This window comes from Rattus norvegicus, chromosome X (assembly GCF_036323735.1).
Source record: "Rattus norvegicus strain BN/NHsdMcwi chromosome X, GRCr8, whole genome shotgun sequence".
Taxonomy (NCBI): Eukaryota; Metazoa; Chordata; class Mammalia; order Rodentia; family Muridae; genus Rattus; species Rattus norvegicus.
The window spans coordinates 137,587,679-137,601,839 of NC_086039.1; the positions used below are offsets into that span (position 1 = coordinate 137,587,679).

General features: G+C 39.0%; 1 protein-coding gene across 3 annotated transcripts in view; it reads left to right on the forward strand.

The window, feature by feature from the left end:
* Phf6 (PHD finger protein 6) overlaps window positions 1-14,161 on the forward strand; it is a 43,084-nt gene that overhangs the window by 11,465 nt on the left and 17,458 nt on the right. For all 3 annotated transcript variants that reach the window (XM_039100498.2, NM_001402228.1, XM_017602432.3), the window contains 2 exons: window positions 8,780-8,913; window positions 9,158-9,201. In XM_039100498.2, the coding sequence (XP_038956426.1) occupies window positions 8,780-8,913; window positions 9,158-9,201 (178 nt within the window). The remainder of the gene's footprint in view (window positions 1-8,779; window positions 8,914-9,157; window positions 9,202-14,161) is intronic.

The following is a 14,161-nucleotide window of genomic DNA, read 5'->3' on the forward strand; positions in this document are numbered from 1 at the left end:
GATGCTACGTAGGTTTATTCTTTTAACAGTGATCCCTCACCAAATGAGAAAAGGGGTGGTTTTAAGGAAAGCACAGCTTGGCTTGTATAAAATAGTCTCACTGTATACTCTAGGCTGACTTTGAAATTCTCCTGCCCTAATCTTCTGAATGCTAGGAGTACAGGTGTCTGTCACAAGGCAAACTGTCTCATAAAATGAAGTTGTAAGGCTTCCCCTCGCTATTTGTGGTTAAATGGCAACAAAAACCCAATGCTTATTGTTGCACTGCAGTTACAGTTCATTTACAAGAACAAGAGGTAGGCCATGATGCTCCCGGCACATTTGCCACAGAGTACTTGGGGAGGAAAAAAGGTACATTTTCAGCATGAAGATTTTTCTCTTCATCTTCATGTGTACACATGCATTATGAATGCATTCGTGCAAGTGGGAATTCTTTTCAAAAGCCAGTTATGGCATGCAAGTTAATATTAATGTCTGAGGTGTTTTATCAGGAATTTCTATTAAAGTGAATTTTACCTTTGTGGTGATTAAGTAGAATAAGCAGTGATAGAGAGAACAGTCTTTGGCTATTACGGAAATGCCTTTATTTAAATGCACTCTTTTTTCTTTGCTTTCCTGTAGTGGTTTTTGTAATTGTAACTTTATGTCATAAAATTCTCATGGGTGTTTGCTAACGGAGGAGAACCAAAACCAGTAATATAAAACCAGCACTTTCGGAGGTGCAGCTCGCTGCTAGATGGTTTGCATAGCATGTGTAAGGACCTGAGTTCAAGTCTCAGAACCACAAATACAATTGAGCAATAATGTCAAAGAATTTCTGTGTGGCTTGGGGGACTCTCTTGGTGCTCACTTGACTGTGCCTATGTTTTGGGCCTTCTTTACAGATTAAATATAGCAAGCACCCTGAAAGTTCACAGTATTCTCAGCTGCAAAGACCCATAGCTGAGAAAAATCTAAACAAAAAAGTCTGCACTTGCAAAATGCCTGAAATTTTCAGTGGAAGAAAAGGAAACAAGAAACTCGAAATGTCCAATTGGAGAATGTTTTTCTTCTCAGACATGGTTTGGGTAATTAGATCAGCAGGTCAGAGGGGGTTAAGTTAGGCAAGAACTTCACAGTCCAAGTTTACTGTCCTTCAGTTTCCAAGTCTCCCTCGCCTACTTCCATTTAGTCGGTTACGCTGGTAAGAGTATATGACATGACAAGTGCTTTTCATTGACTATTTTTTAGAGGTAACCGGAATTTGAAGTCCAAATCTGTCTTATAAGCAACTTGTCACTTTTCAAGGACTTGAGAGTGCTCAGATTTTATTGAGGGTTTTAAGTTTCCTTTTAGCCCTCCTAAGTAAGTTATTTGTGATCCCTTTCAAAAAGACTTTGAAAACAAGAGTAGAGCTATAATATCACATCAAAGCAGTTTGCAATTCATGTCCCATCCCTGGCATGGCATTCTTTTTAAAACTTATAACAAGTAATTTGGTGACTGTCAGCTAATTAGGTAGGCCAGAGGCTGCTTCTGACTGACTTGTCTACATGAGGTATTGTTATTCTAAACTGTGGTTCTGGAGTTATACAGCAATATTGGGACTTTCTGACTATTTGCCTTCACTATACTGTCCTGCTTTCTGTTTTTATGGGAGATAGTGTTATTACAGCCAAAAGAAAGAGCCGGGCCACTGTAAGGTGGGTTTGTCTCTTGTGAAAACACCCTACATATGGGTATCCCTTTCTTTAGGTGCTTTTGACAATTTGTCTCTTTGCCTTACAGGCTCAGGACCGTGGCTTCTTTTTATATCTTCCTTTGCATTTTCTGTATTCAAAGCAGTTTTCTGAAGCAAGTTTCTCCAACGCAGTTAACCACATTGATCTGCTGTGAGAATGTGTGTGTGCTGGGAGTTCCTCTGCCAGAGCTGAGCTCTGTGAGACTGTGCTATAAGGGTTTCCATGTAGCCACTGGATTCTAGTTTTTCCACAAACGCTTTCTTTTTCTGCCTAGCCATGAAGTTGGCAACCTCTTTTTCATTTTCTTCCCCTCGGCTACTGAGAAAACAGTGTTTTTCCTTTTGATCCTTAAGACTCTGTGGAGACCTGGTTTCGTTCTTGGCCTTGTTCAGTTGACTGAAGCGCAGGTATGCTTCGCTGTCTGCTTCCTAAGGTCCAGCTAAGTTTTCGTCTTTGAGTTCTTTGTGTGGCCTCTCATGCGTGACTTGGTTCCTCTTTCATCTCTGGGGTCAGCTTCTTGAGACCTGCTTCTGTGGTACAGCTTAACCCATGTCAGCATACCAGAACCTCGGGCTGTTACCATGGCTTCTGAGCATACTGCAGAAAGGCGGAGGAACCCTCGTGAGAGGACAGGGCTCCATTTCCCAAACTCTCCACCTTTGGAGCCAGAGATTCCGAATTGAGGTTTCTCAGGCCTTCCAGGAGCAAGGTGAAGAAGGGGTAAAAGCAAAGTATTATCAGTGACAATGTTTTTGCCTATTTAAAACAAGAGCGTGGAATAGGATACCAGCAGAGTAAGCTGAGAATTAACATTTACACCTACATCGGGGGGGAAAGGAAATTAGCTCTCAAGAGAATATTTAGTAGGTAGGTCAGCGCCCCCCCCCCTTTGAGCAGGGAAAGGACACCATTGTTCTTGAAAAACATGTTCCTGTCAGATTAGTTTTGTTTTCCCACATTTGAAGACAATAGGGACACATTGGATAGAAATGGCAGCTGACGTTCTTCTTCTAGAGACAAGTAAAGAGTGAGACAAACTTTAGAGAAGATATTCTCTGTGAAGGCAGACACTGGATATGGAGTTACATTCCTCTCACATACCTTGATGGTAGCAATTGTGGGGTGTCATTTGTCTCTTGTTTTAGAGAAGGGTCTCACTTTGTACCCCAGCTGGCTTAGAACTCACAGACATCTACCTGACCCTGCTTCTACCTCCCTGGAGCCGAGATTAATGCACGTGCACTGTGCCCAACATGCTTTGAAATTAACTTTTCATATGTGGAACATTTCATACTCTTATCATATGCACCTACCATTACCTCCCTCCAACTGCTCCTAATGTTGCCCACCTTGTCACCCTGCTAACTCCATGGCCTTCCTTTTGTTGTTCCTAGCTCCGTGAGTCCAGTTATTGCTGCCCATATGTGCATGTGTGTGACACCGTCCACTGGGGTATGGGGAACCTATCAGCAGCCAGGTCCCCAAAGGACAGTGCTTCTCCCCTCCTTTCTATGGTTTTTGTTTTACAAAAAGCCTTCTCTTTTATTTCAATCTGGTTTGCCACCACATTTCAGAAGTGGCTCTACCCACCTATCTTCTTTCCTAGCTTCTTTAATTATGATATTTATCTGTAAGCTTTCAATTTTGTTTCGAAGAGCTAATCTGATTTCCCTACATTCTGTTTTCATTGAACCGAATTGTCCTCAAATTTACTTTTCCGGTCTTTGATCATGTAGCTCCTAAGTTACTTTGTGCGTCTTTTGTTTTAATGTATGTGAGTGTTGTGCATGTGCTGGGCAGTGCCTTCAGAGGTCCGAAGAGAATGTCGGATTCCCCTAGAAGTAGAACTAACCTATTGTTATGAGCCACTGTGTTGATCCTGAGAACTGAACCTGGTCATCCCTCTTACTGTTTCTGAGTAAGGGTTTCAATGTAGCTTAGGCTAACCCTGAGTTCAGGTTGCCATCACACATGAAGTCCTCTCACCTGAGTCTCCAGAGTTCTCCTATTAAAGGCATATACCCACATCCAGTTCATAATTATTTTTAGAAATACCTGAAGGTAAGGTAATTAGGTAAAGTCTTCAGTGTGTGTGTGTGTGTGTGTGTGTGTGTGTGTGTGTGTTAGAAGACAGCTTTGTAGAGTCAGTTGTCTCCTACCTTTATGTGGCTTTTAGAGATTGAACTCAGGTCACCAGACAAGCACATTAACCTGCTGAGATATCTTGCCAGTCTAAGTCAGCAATTAAAAAACAACAAAACATGGACAAGGAAAAAAATGTGACATAAGATGTTCCAATCTTCAGTAACAGAATTAACTTAGAATCAACAAATTTACTGAATGTGCTCTTAGTTTTCAAGCTCATTTGGTCTAGGGCTGGAGTTGTTAGTCAGTGGGAGAGTGTTTGCCTACCATGCACAAAGGCTTTCTCTAGTGTTATCTAAAATAATATAGAATGGATAGTTAGTAAAGTCTATCCATTTATAAAATAATAGTCAAATAAGGATCAAAATTATAAGAGCTAAGAGGAAGTTGGTGTGTGTCCTGTCCCATAGGAGTTCAGGGGGGAGCATTAATACAGGGATTTGTGCTATTAGCATAGACTCACTCTTAGGACTATGAGAGGTATAAGAGCGCATGCCTAATATCCTAGCATTTGGGAGGCTGACATGGGATGGTTGCCAGTTGGAGGCTGGATTGGCCTAGTGGTACCTTATCTCAAGAAGTAAAATAAGTAGCTGGAGAGGTGGCTCAGTGTTGGTAGCACTTGATATTCTTCCAGAAGACAATACTTCAATTCTGAGCACCCACATACAGTCACAACCATATGTAACTCCAGTTCCAGGGGATCTGATGCTCTCTTCTGATTTTCTTGGGCACATAAACACCCATATACATAAAAAAATAAGGAAAAAATTAAGTAAAACACCCTCTCCCCAAAATCTAAAGCTCCAAAGAAATTCTATTCCTAACCTCGACAACTATTTTCTACTGGAAAATATTTTATTGATATTTTGTCCTACCCTTCATTGAATAGAACTAAAAAGAAAATAAGCTTTGATCACTTGAAAAAGCTGATCTTCTGGGGCTGGTGAGATGGCTCAGTGGTTTAGAGTACTACAAGTCCTGACTGAGTTCAATTCCCAGCAACCACATGCTGGCTCCTGACCATAAGGGCATTTTGTGCCATCTGCTGGCAGATGCGTGTACATGCAGCAGATGTTAAAATTTTAAAAATGGGGCTGGAGGGATGGCTCAGCGGTTAAGAGCACTGACTGTTCTTCCAGAGGTCCTGAGTTCAATTCCCAGCAACCACATGGTGGCTCACACCCATCTGTAATGGGATCTGATGTCCTCTTCTGGTATGTCAGAAGACAGCTACAGTCTACTCATATAAATAAATATAAATAATTTTTAAAAAATTTTAAAAATGGTCTTACTCTGTTTTCTATTACTGTTTATGAAATTGCTTTCTGTTACATTAGTCACTTAAACCACTAACTTTGAACAGATCTGAATTTATAGATCCCCCCCCCCAATTGTTCAAATATTTTGGTTTCCTTTGCTTTTTCAGTTAAGAGGCAGGCATGAATGCATTGGCCACACTATTCCTGATACTTTTAAAAATAAATTTTTGTATAACAAAATACTTTGAATATTGTAGAAAAATCAGAAAATACAGAGCATTAAGAAAACCGTTCAAAGATAGCAATGCAGCATTTTGCTTTATTTACTTCCCACCCATTTTCAAAGTTATATACTGGGAACATTATTGAGATTGAAAGTCACATGTTTCAGAGTCCGTATAGCTTTTCTACTTAACATATATAGGCCCATTACTTTGAAGCTGGATGTGCTGTTCACGCCTGCCATTCCAGCACTTGGTAGTTTAAAGCTGCAGGATCGCAATCTAAGTTTAACTTAGCCAACAATCGGAGATGTTCTCTGAAAGAAAAATTCTCAGAAGGAGCTGCAGAGAATATTCCTTCATATGGATGTGATTTATTTAAGCATATTTCAGTTGTTTTATAATTGGGAGTATTCACAACTATTCTGCAATGAATATACTTATATATACATTGTGTATGCCTGCTACTATTTTCAGTAAATAAGTTGACATATAATTATTAGAACAAGGGCTATATAAACTTTGGAAAGGCAGTATTTCTAGTCCTTGGAGGGGTTGAAATTTGAACCTAGGGCCTCACATGTGTGGGCAAGTGCACTATGATCTTGTTATACCCCCATTAGCACATCGCTTCTTTTTATGGTAATTACTTGAAGTTTCAGTACTCATTTGAAGAAGTGGGTTCTTTCTTGTGTATTAATAGTGGATAGTAGCCCTCGTGTTTTCTGGGAAGTACCTATGTTGAGAACTTTTTTTTTTTTTTTTTTTTTTGGAGCTGGGGACCAAACCCATGTCCTTGTGCTTCCTAGGCAAGCGCTCTACCACTGAGCTAAATCCCCAAGCCCGAGAACTTTTTTTTTACTTACATGGGTTTTTTTTTTTTTTTATTAACTTCAGTACTTCTTATTTACATTTCGAGTGTTATTCCCTTTCCCGGTTTCCGGGCAAACATCCCCCTAATCCTTCCCCCTCCCCTTCTTTATGGGTGTTTCCCTCCTCATCCTCCCCCCATTGTCGCCCTCCCCCCAACAGTCTAGTTCACTGGGGGTTCAGTCTTAGCAGGACCCAGGGCTTCCCCTTCCACTGGTGCTCTTACTAGGATATTCATTGCTACCTATGAGGTCAGAGTCCAGGGTCAGTCCATGTATAGTCTTTAGGTAGTGGCTTAGTCCCTGGAAGCTCTGGTTGCTTGACATTGTTGTTCATATGGGGTCTCAAGCCCCTTCAAGCTCTTCCAGTTCTTTCTCTGATTCCTTCAACGGGGGTCCTATTCTCAGTTCAGTGGTTTGCTGCTGGCATTCGCCTCTGTGTTTGCTGTATTCTGGCTGTGTCTCTCAGGAGAGATCTACATCCGGCTCCTGTCGCCCTGCACTTCTTTGCTTCATCCATCTTGTCTAATTGGGTGGCTGTATATGTATGGGCCACATGTGGGGCAGGCTCTGAATGGGTGTTCCTTCTGTGTCTGTTTTAATCTTTGCCTCTCTCTTCCCTGCCAAGGGTATTCTTGTTCCCGTTTTAAAGAAGGAGTGAAGCATTCACATTTTGATCATCCGTCTTGAGTTTCATTTTTCTAGGCATCTAGGGTAATTCAAGCATTTGGGCTAATAGCCACTTATCAATGAGTGCATACCCTGTGTGTTTTTCTGTGATTGGGTTACCTCACTCAGGATGATATTTTCCAGTTCCGACCATTTGCCTATGAATTTCATAAACTCGTTGTTTTTGATAGCTGAGTAATATTCCATTGTGTAGATGTACCACATTTTCTGTATCCATTCCTCTGTTGAAGGGCATCTGGGTTCTTTCCAGCGTCTGGCTATTATAAATAAGGCTGCGATGAACATAGTGGAGCACGTGTCTCTTTTATATGTTGGGGCATCTTTTGGGTATATGCCCAAGGGAGGTATAGCTGGATCCTCAGGCAGTTCAATGTCCAATTTTCTGAGGAACCTCCAGACTGATTTCCAGAATGGTTTTACCAGTCTGCAATCCCACCAACAATGGAGGAGTGTTCCTCTTTCTCCGCATCCTCGCCAGCATCTGCTGTCTCCTGAGTTTTTGATCTTAGCCATTCTCACTGGTGTGAGGTGAAATCTCAGGGTTGTTTTGATTTGCATTTCCCTTATTACATGGGTATTTTTAAAAATGATATCATGAATGGGTTTGAGTGTTTGATTTCCTTAGAGAAATGTAAGAAATTTTATTTGAATTTATATTAGCCTCTTAGTACATCGACATTGCTTAGGGACCAAGTAGTCCAGGTGTTGGATCACAAGTGTCTGTTTGCATCTTGTTTGATTTTGGTTTGGGTTTTTGGAGATAGAGTCTCTATAATGTAGCGCAGGCTGGCCTGAAACTCAATCCTGCCGTGGCCTCCTGCGTACTGAGATTGTTGTTTAGAACAAGGTATCTGGCAACCAGGAAATAACCTGAAGGTTTTGTTTTTGCCTTACTATGATTCACTTTGATATGGCATTTATAGATTAGGAGATGGCGCATTAAAAGCCTACTGGGTACACTGTTTTGTGAACAAAAACTATTACTAATGATCGTTGCAAACTTTTAAAAAAGAATTGTTTTTGAAATATAGAGCTGGCCAATCACTATCTAATAGGTTCAGAATGTGAGATAAATTGAGTTGAAAGAATCTTTTCTTTTTTTTTTCTGTTGACTTGAATTCATAATACAGAAGATAAGTAAGATTAAATTTAAGGAGACAGACATATTTTCACAGTATAATCAATTAGCTATTACAAAGTATCCTCAACTCAAGGTACTAAAAGTACTATATAATTCTTTTATCCTCTCTACTGGCCTAACTTCCAATTGATTTCACCAGATTCACAAACTAGTGTGGGGAAGTTTTTCTTCACAGATTTTCATTTAAATCTTCATTGATTTTCTTTAAATCTTTAATAAATCTTCATTCAAATCTGATTGTAAGAAAATTTTTACAGTGATATTCAGACTGGTGGTAAGCCATTGTGGCTGGGATAGCAGTATAGTACTGAACTGTATCATTAGCCTTCTTACTGATTTAAGTGGAAGTTTTAGAAAGAAATTCTCAAGAGAGATTTTTCCTAATTACTTGTATCCAGCAAGTTCTGGATTGCAAAAGAGATCTGTTTTTATAGTGTTATTTACATATAGCTGTGCTCCATGATTTACAGTATTTCAAATGTTCTCTTGACCACAGCACAATGTCACACATTTATAACATCCTATATATTTTGTCAGTAAAATAAAAAGTACTATCAGGATAATTTTATTCTAATTTTTCAGGAGGCAAAATAAGAAAAATAACATGAATTCGACTTTTTTTCTATAACCAGTTTGCTTTTTTTTCTGGCAGAAATTGGAGTGTCCCTAGCCTGTTTGTGACAGTATTAGCAGAATTACATTTGAATATTGTTTTGTTGTTTTTCCCTAGATGTGTTCTCTTTGTCATTGTCCTGGAGCAACCATTGGCTGTGATGTGAAAACCTGCCACAGGACATACCACTACCACTGTGCACTGCATGATAAAGCTCAGATCCGAGAGAAACCTTCGCAAGGGATTTACATGTAACTCTTTCATTTTGCTTGGTTTTAAAGCAGTCACACTGTCCTTCAGGCTTTCACATCTTCCTCCACTCAAATCATTTCATCATCACTATATTAAAGAAATGACTAAAGAAGTGTCATACAGAGGTTTATAAAAATAAATCCAGTTTATGAATAGGGTGGACTGTGCTGCTCATTTTTGAAATATGAAAAATGAATTGAATTTAGTTTGCGTAGTTCCTAATTTTGTATTTTCCCCCCTCAGGGTTTATTGTCGAAAACACAAGAAAACTGCCCATAACTCTGAAGGTATGTTTCTTTAGACAGTTGTAAGTTTCAAGAGGAAATGAGAATAAAATGTGAACAAATAGTCCTAAATTAAGTTTTTCCTTAAGATAGGTCTTATTATTCAATATCTTTATAATTGGGGATGTTATTATATCAAACCAATGTAAATAGTCAAAAAGAGCTAAATTATTAAATAAAAAAATTGTCCTAGAAATCTTGTAAAGTATACACTGAAAACTTATGGCATATTCAGAAGAAACAGTGGTAGGGGTGACCCATTTCTCTGCGGTTGGTAATTGGGATTCTTCCTCCCATCCACTATTATAGATGGCGTGAACCTAGGAATACTAATGTACTTTGGATCAGTATACAGTCTGGTAAAATTTCAATGCCTTATCTATGGTTTTGTTTTTTCATGGTTCAGATATTTCATGAGCTGTCATGATCCAAAAATGAAAGTTTCCGAAAAGAAACACATTTTAAATCAGTTTGATTTAAATATATTATGTTTTATTAATAGTTGTTAATGTCTTACTGTGTCCAAAATTTTTAAGTCAGACTTTATAATGTGTAGGCATGTGTAGGAAACCACATTTAGTATTGTTCATGGTTTTGTTTATCCACTGGGAATAACATCCCTCTGAGAAATAAGTGGAGACATACTATGATTTCCAGAAAAAAGTTTGTAAGTAACTAAATTTAAAATAGAGGCTTATCAATTTATCTTATACTTTGTTTTCACTTAAATTTATAAAACTAGTTTAGTGATGTTTATATATTGTTAGCCAAGTTATATTTGGTTTTAAAAGATCTGAGGAAGTTAGTTCTAAAGTTGAACTCTGACTTGAATCAAACTTTCTTTAAAATGTTTATTCTATTTTAAGTGTGTGAGTGCTTTGCCTGCATATATCTGTGGACCATGAGCATGTGTGGTGTCCATGAAGTTCAAAAAGGGGTGTCAAATATTCTGGAACTGGAGTTCTAGATGGTGGTGAACCACCATGTGGTTGCTGGGAATCAAACGTAGATCTCTGGAAGACTAGCTAGTGCTCTTAACCACTGAGCCATCTCTCCAGCTCTGGGTCAAACCTGTTCAAACAGATGTTTTGATACATTTAGTTGCAGTATAACATGGATTAGATTCAATCTCAGATTATTCTGTTTTCATTTAGCTTTGACTCAATCTAATTTTTTGTTACCTTCTAAGACTGTTCTGTTCAAAGGCAAAAATGGATCAGATACTGATATTTTAGCCAGTTGGTCCTTTTGAGACAGGGTCTCTATTATGTAGCCTGGACTGTCCTGGAACTTACTATAGACCAGGCTGGCCTGAACTCAAAGATATTCACCTGCCTCTGCCTCCCAAAATTGCTGGGATTAAAGGTGTGTGCCACCATACTGGGCTTTGGAAGTTTGATCTTTTTAAAGACTTAGCTAGAGGCTAGAGAGTTATATAGCCTTCTTGTAAAGGATTTGAGACGAGTTCCCAACTCCCATGCTGGGCAACTCCTGGGGTCTGATGTCTCTGGCTTCTATGGGCACCTATATTCATATATACCTAAAACATACACACACACACACACACACACACACACACACACACACACACACACACACACACACACAAGAATAGCAAAGTAAATCTTTAGAATAGATGTACCTAACTCCTAGTATAAATATTAAACCTGGTTTTCCTTTTGATCTCTTACAATTTGTTTTCATAATAGAAAACCATACTATTTTCACATTTGAAGTCTATATTAATACAAACTGCTGGTTCAAAATATTATCATCGTATACATGTATTAAAATCTGCCTGTGCTGTGTATATATCATACTTATTATATGTTAATTAAGATATTTAAAAGAAATGATTTAGTAGACATACATGTAACCATGATTATATTGAGTTATTGTGCTGTCTTCTACAAATAAATATGTACAAATAAAATAGCAGTTGAATATAAATTCAACTCAACATTGAATATAGATGAGCAGGCACACGTGTACATAAATAATAAATGAACTTTTTAAAAGAGTTTTTGTGCTTTTTTCAGAAAGGAGAGTATAGGGCTGGAGATATGGCTTGGAGATTAAGAGCATTGAATGCTAACTGTAGAGAACTAAGGTTTTGGTTCCTAGCAGGCCCCTCCATCTGCCTGTGACTCCCACTCCAACTCCAACTCCAGGGAGCCAGTGCCCTCTTCTGGCCTTATTGGAAATAGCCTGGATAAACAATAAGAACAAAATACTTTGAGGTGGTAGAGTGCGACTGAAAAGCCCATATAACTATGTTTTTATTTTTTCTCAATTCTAGAACTGAATCTAACATCTTTTGTGAAAAGCTATAAGTAGGGACTAGCAGTATATGTCAGTGGTAGGTGGCTTGATTGGCATGCATGATGCTCTGGGTTCTAACTCCAACACTGCATTTAAAAAGGAAGAAGGGGGTTGGGGATTTAGCTCAGTGGTAGAGCGCTTGCCTAGGAAGCACAAGGCCTTGGGTTCGGTCCCCAGCTCCGAAAAAAAGAACCAAAAAAAAAAAAAGGAAGAAGGAACCACTGCAAGGAAGCGTTCCTCAGTTCCATTCCTAAAAGGAAGACCCGTTGTAAGGGAGCATTCCTCAGTTCCATTCCTAAAAGGAAGACCCGTTGGAAGGGAGCGTTCCTTAGTTCCATTCCTTCAAGATGTTAATGTGTATTTATGCAGTGTCCTTTAGGATTAGAGTGGCCATCTATGTGAAGAGCTGAGGATTAAGATTCATGATCTGATTAATACAAGTATATGAATGGACTGGACGGGGATACTTGAAATACTTAAAGATGATTAATATATACTGATTAACATAGCTGGCTCCTATTTTCCTTTCTAGACTTCTGAAGCCAGTTCTCCCTCTGGTGGTAGAGAGAAGCCACTGCAGTGTAGACTGTATAAACAAGGATGAATAAAAATTGTTTTTTAACATTTATTTAGTGTGTGTGTGTGTGTGTGTGTGTGTGTGTGTGTGTGTGTGTGTGTGTGAGAGAGAGAGAGAGAGAGAGAGAGAGAGAGAGAGAGAGAGAGAGAAACTAACGTGTGGGAGTCAGTTTTCTCCTCCTGTCTTGGGTAACCCAGAATTGAATTCATGTCTTCAGCCTTAGTAAGTGCACTTTTCTGCCTGAATCTTCTCAAAGACTCAACTAAAATGACTTAAGAGTGACTTTTTCTTAGTGAGAGAGTTCTAATTCTATTTCATACTATACGAACAACTTCAAATTGGCTTGATTTTGGTTCACAATATAGTTCTATAGATTATCAGGCCTTTTTGTTTCCTTCGTATATAGCGTACGTTTATACTTACATTGTGGCATTTGAGGCATAATCTTCAAGTATTGCAGTTTTTAAGATATATTTTTACAATCGTTTGCTGTGTACACCTGTACTGCACGTATGCCTATTGTCCATGGAGAAGGCCAGAAGGCTCTGGATCCCCTGGAACTGGAGATCTTGAGAGTTGCAAGCTGTTGTGTGAGTGCTCGGAAGAACAGTCAGTGCTTGAACCCATGAGCTATCTCCCTGGCCCCAGTATTGGCCATATTTACATTTAGAGAATTTGGCTTTTTAGCTCAAATTTATTTTCTATTGAGTACTTTGTCAGAAACAGCGAAGATTTGTTCTGATGGGAAATTTGTTCTACTTTATGATTGTAATTTATGATGGAGATTTAAAGGATTTTATTTTAGGCATTCCCTGAGAACTATGTACTTCATTGGTCTCTAGAGCAAAGGACTTGATACCTGTGACAGTTTCTTTACCATTTACTGTCTGTAGCTCAATATTTCTGATATTAATCTGTCGTGTTAGCCTTATACAACATGAAGTGTTGTGGAACACTAAATTCAAGTATAGTTTTATAATAAAGCAATTTAATTTTCCAATCCTAAGTAAAATATTATTTTATATTAAGTGTCTGAAACCCATGTCATCTCTTTTGGAAATAAAACTTGAAGGTTAAATCTAGTATCAAGATGAGGCAGAAGTATCAGAGGTGACCCCAAGGTTTTTGATATAATTAATGAGTTTCCAGAATCAAGTCCCATGTGTTTTGCCTTGTGTTGTTTTCAAACAGGATCTCACTGTGTAGTCCAGGCTGATGTCCAGCTCAGTGTCCTGCTGCTTTCTGGCTGAGTGCAGGCACCATGGGCATTTGTCACAGGCTTAGCGGAGGCCTACACCTTCTGTTGTCTTCCTGTGCATGTGTGTTCGGATAGGAGCTCTAGTCTTTATTTTAACTTTGTAGTTATTCACTTTATATTTGCACATTTTTACAGCTGTATGTATTTGTGCATGCACAAGTTTGTATGTGTATGTAGGGGCTAAACTCAGATTGTCAGGCTTGGTGACAAGCATCTTAACCCACTGAGCCAACTCTCTGGCCCCTTTTTACTCCTTTTGAAAGCAACAGCTTAAAGATAGTAATCATGGGGCCAGAGAGATGACTCAGCAATTCGGAGATCCGGGTACTCTTACAGAGAGCCTAGGTTTGGTACCCAGCACCCACATGCCACCTGTCTGTAACTCCAGACCCAGAGGTACTGACACTTTCTTCTAGCCTCTGTACACACTGCACATACATGGTACACAGACATATAGTCAGGCAAAATACCCATACACATACAGTAAAAAGAAATGCAACTTCAATAGAAGTTTTAAATTAATAAACACGGGGCTGGATAGTTGGCACGGTGTTAAGAGCACGTGCTGCTCTTGTAGAATACACAATGCCCAATACTCGCATCAGGTGGCTACTCCTGTAACTCCAGATCCTGTGGATCCAGCATCTTCTTCTGGCTTCTGTAGAAGCCAGTGTGAGTGTGTACACATGCAAAAACATAAAACTAAATCTTTAAAAAGGTGAGTATTAGCATTAGCAACTAGGTCTAGCTTACAATTATTACTACTCTTCTATGCTTATTGAAATAATTTGATAGCATAATTTATA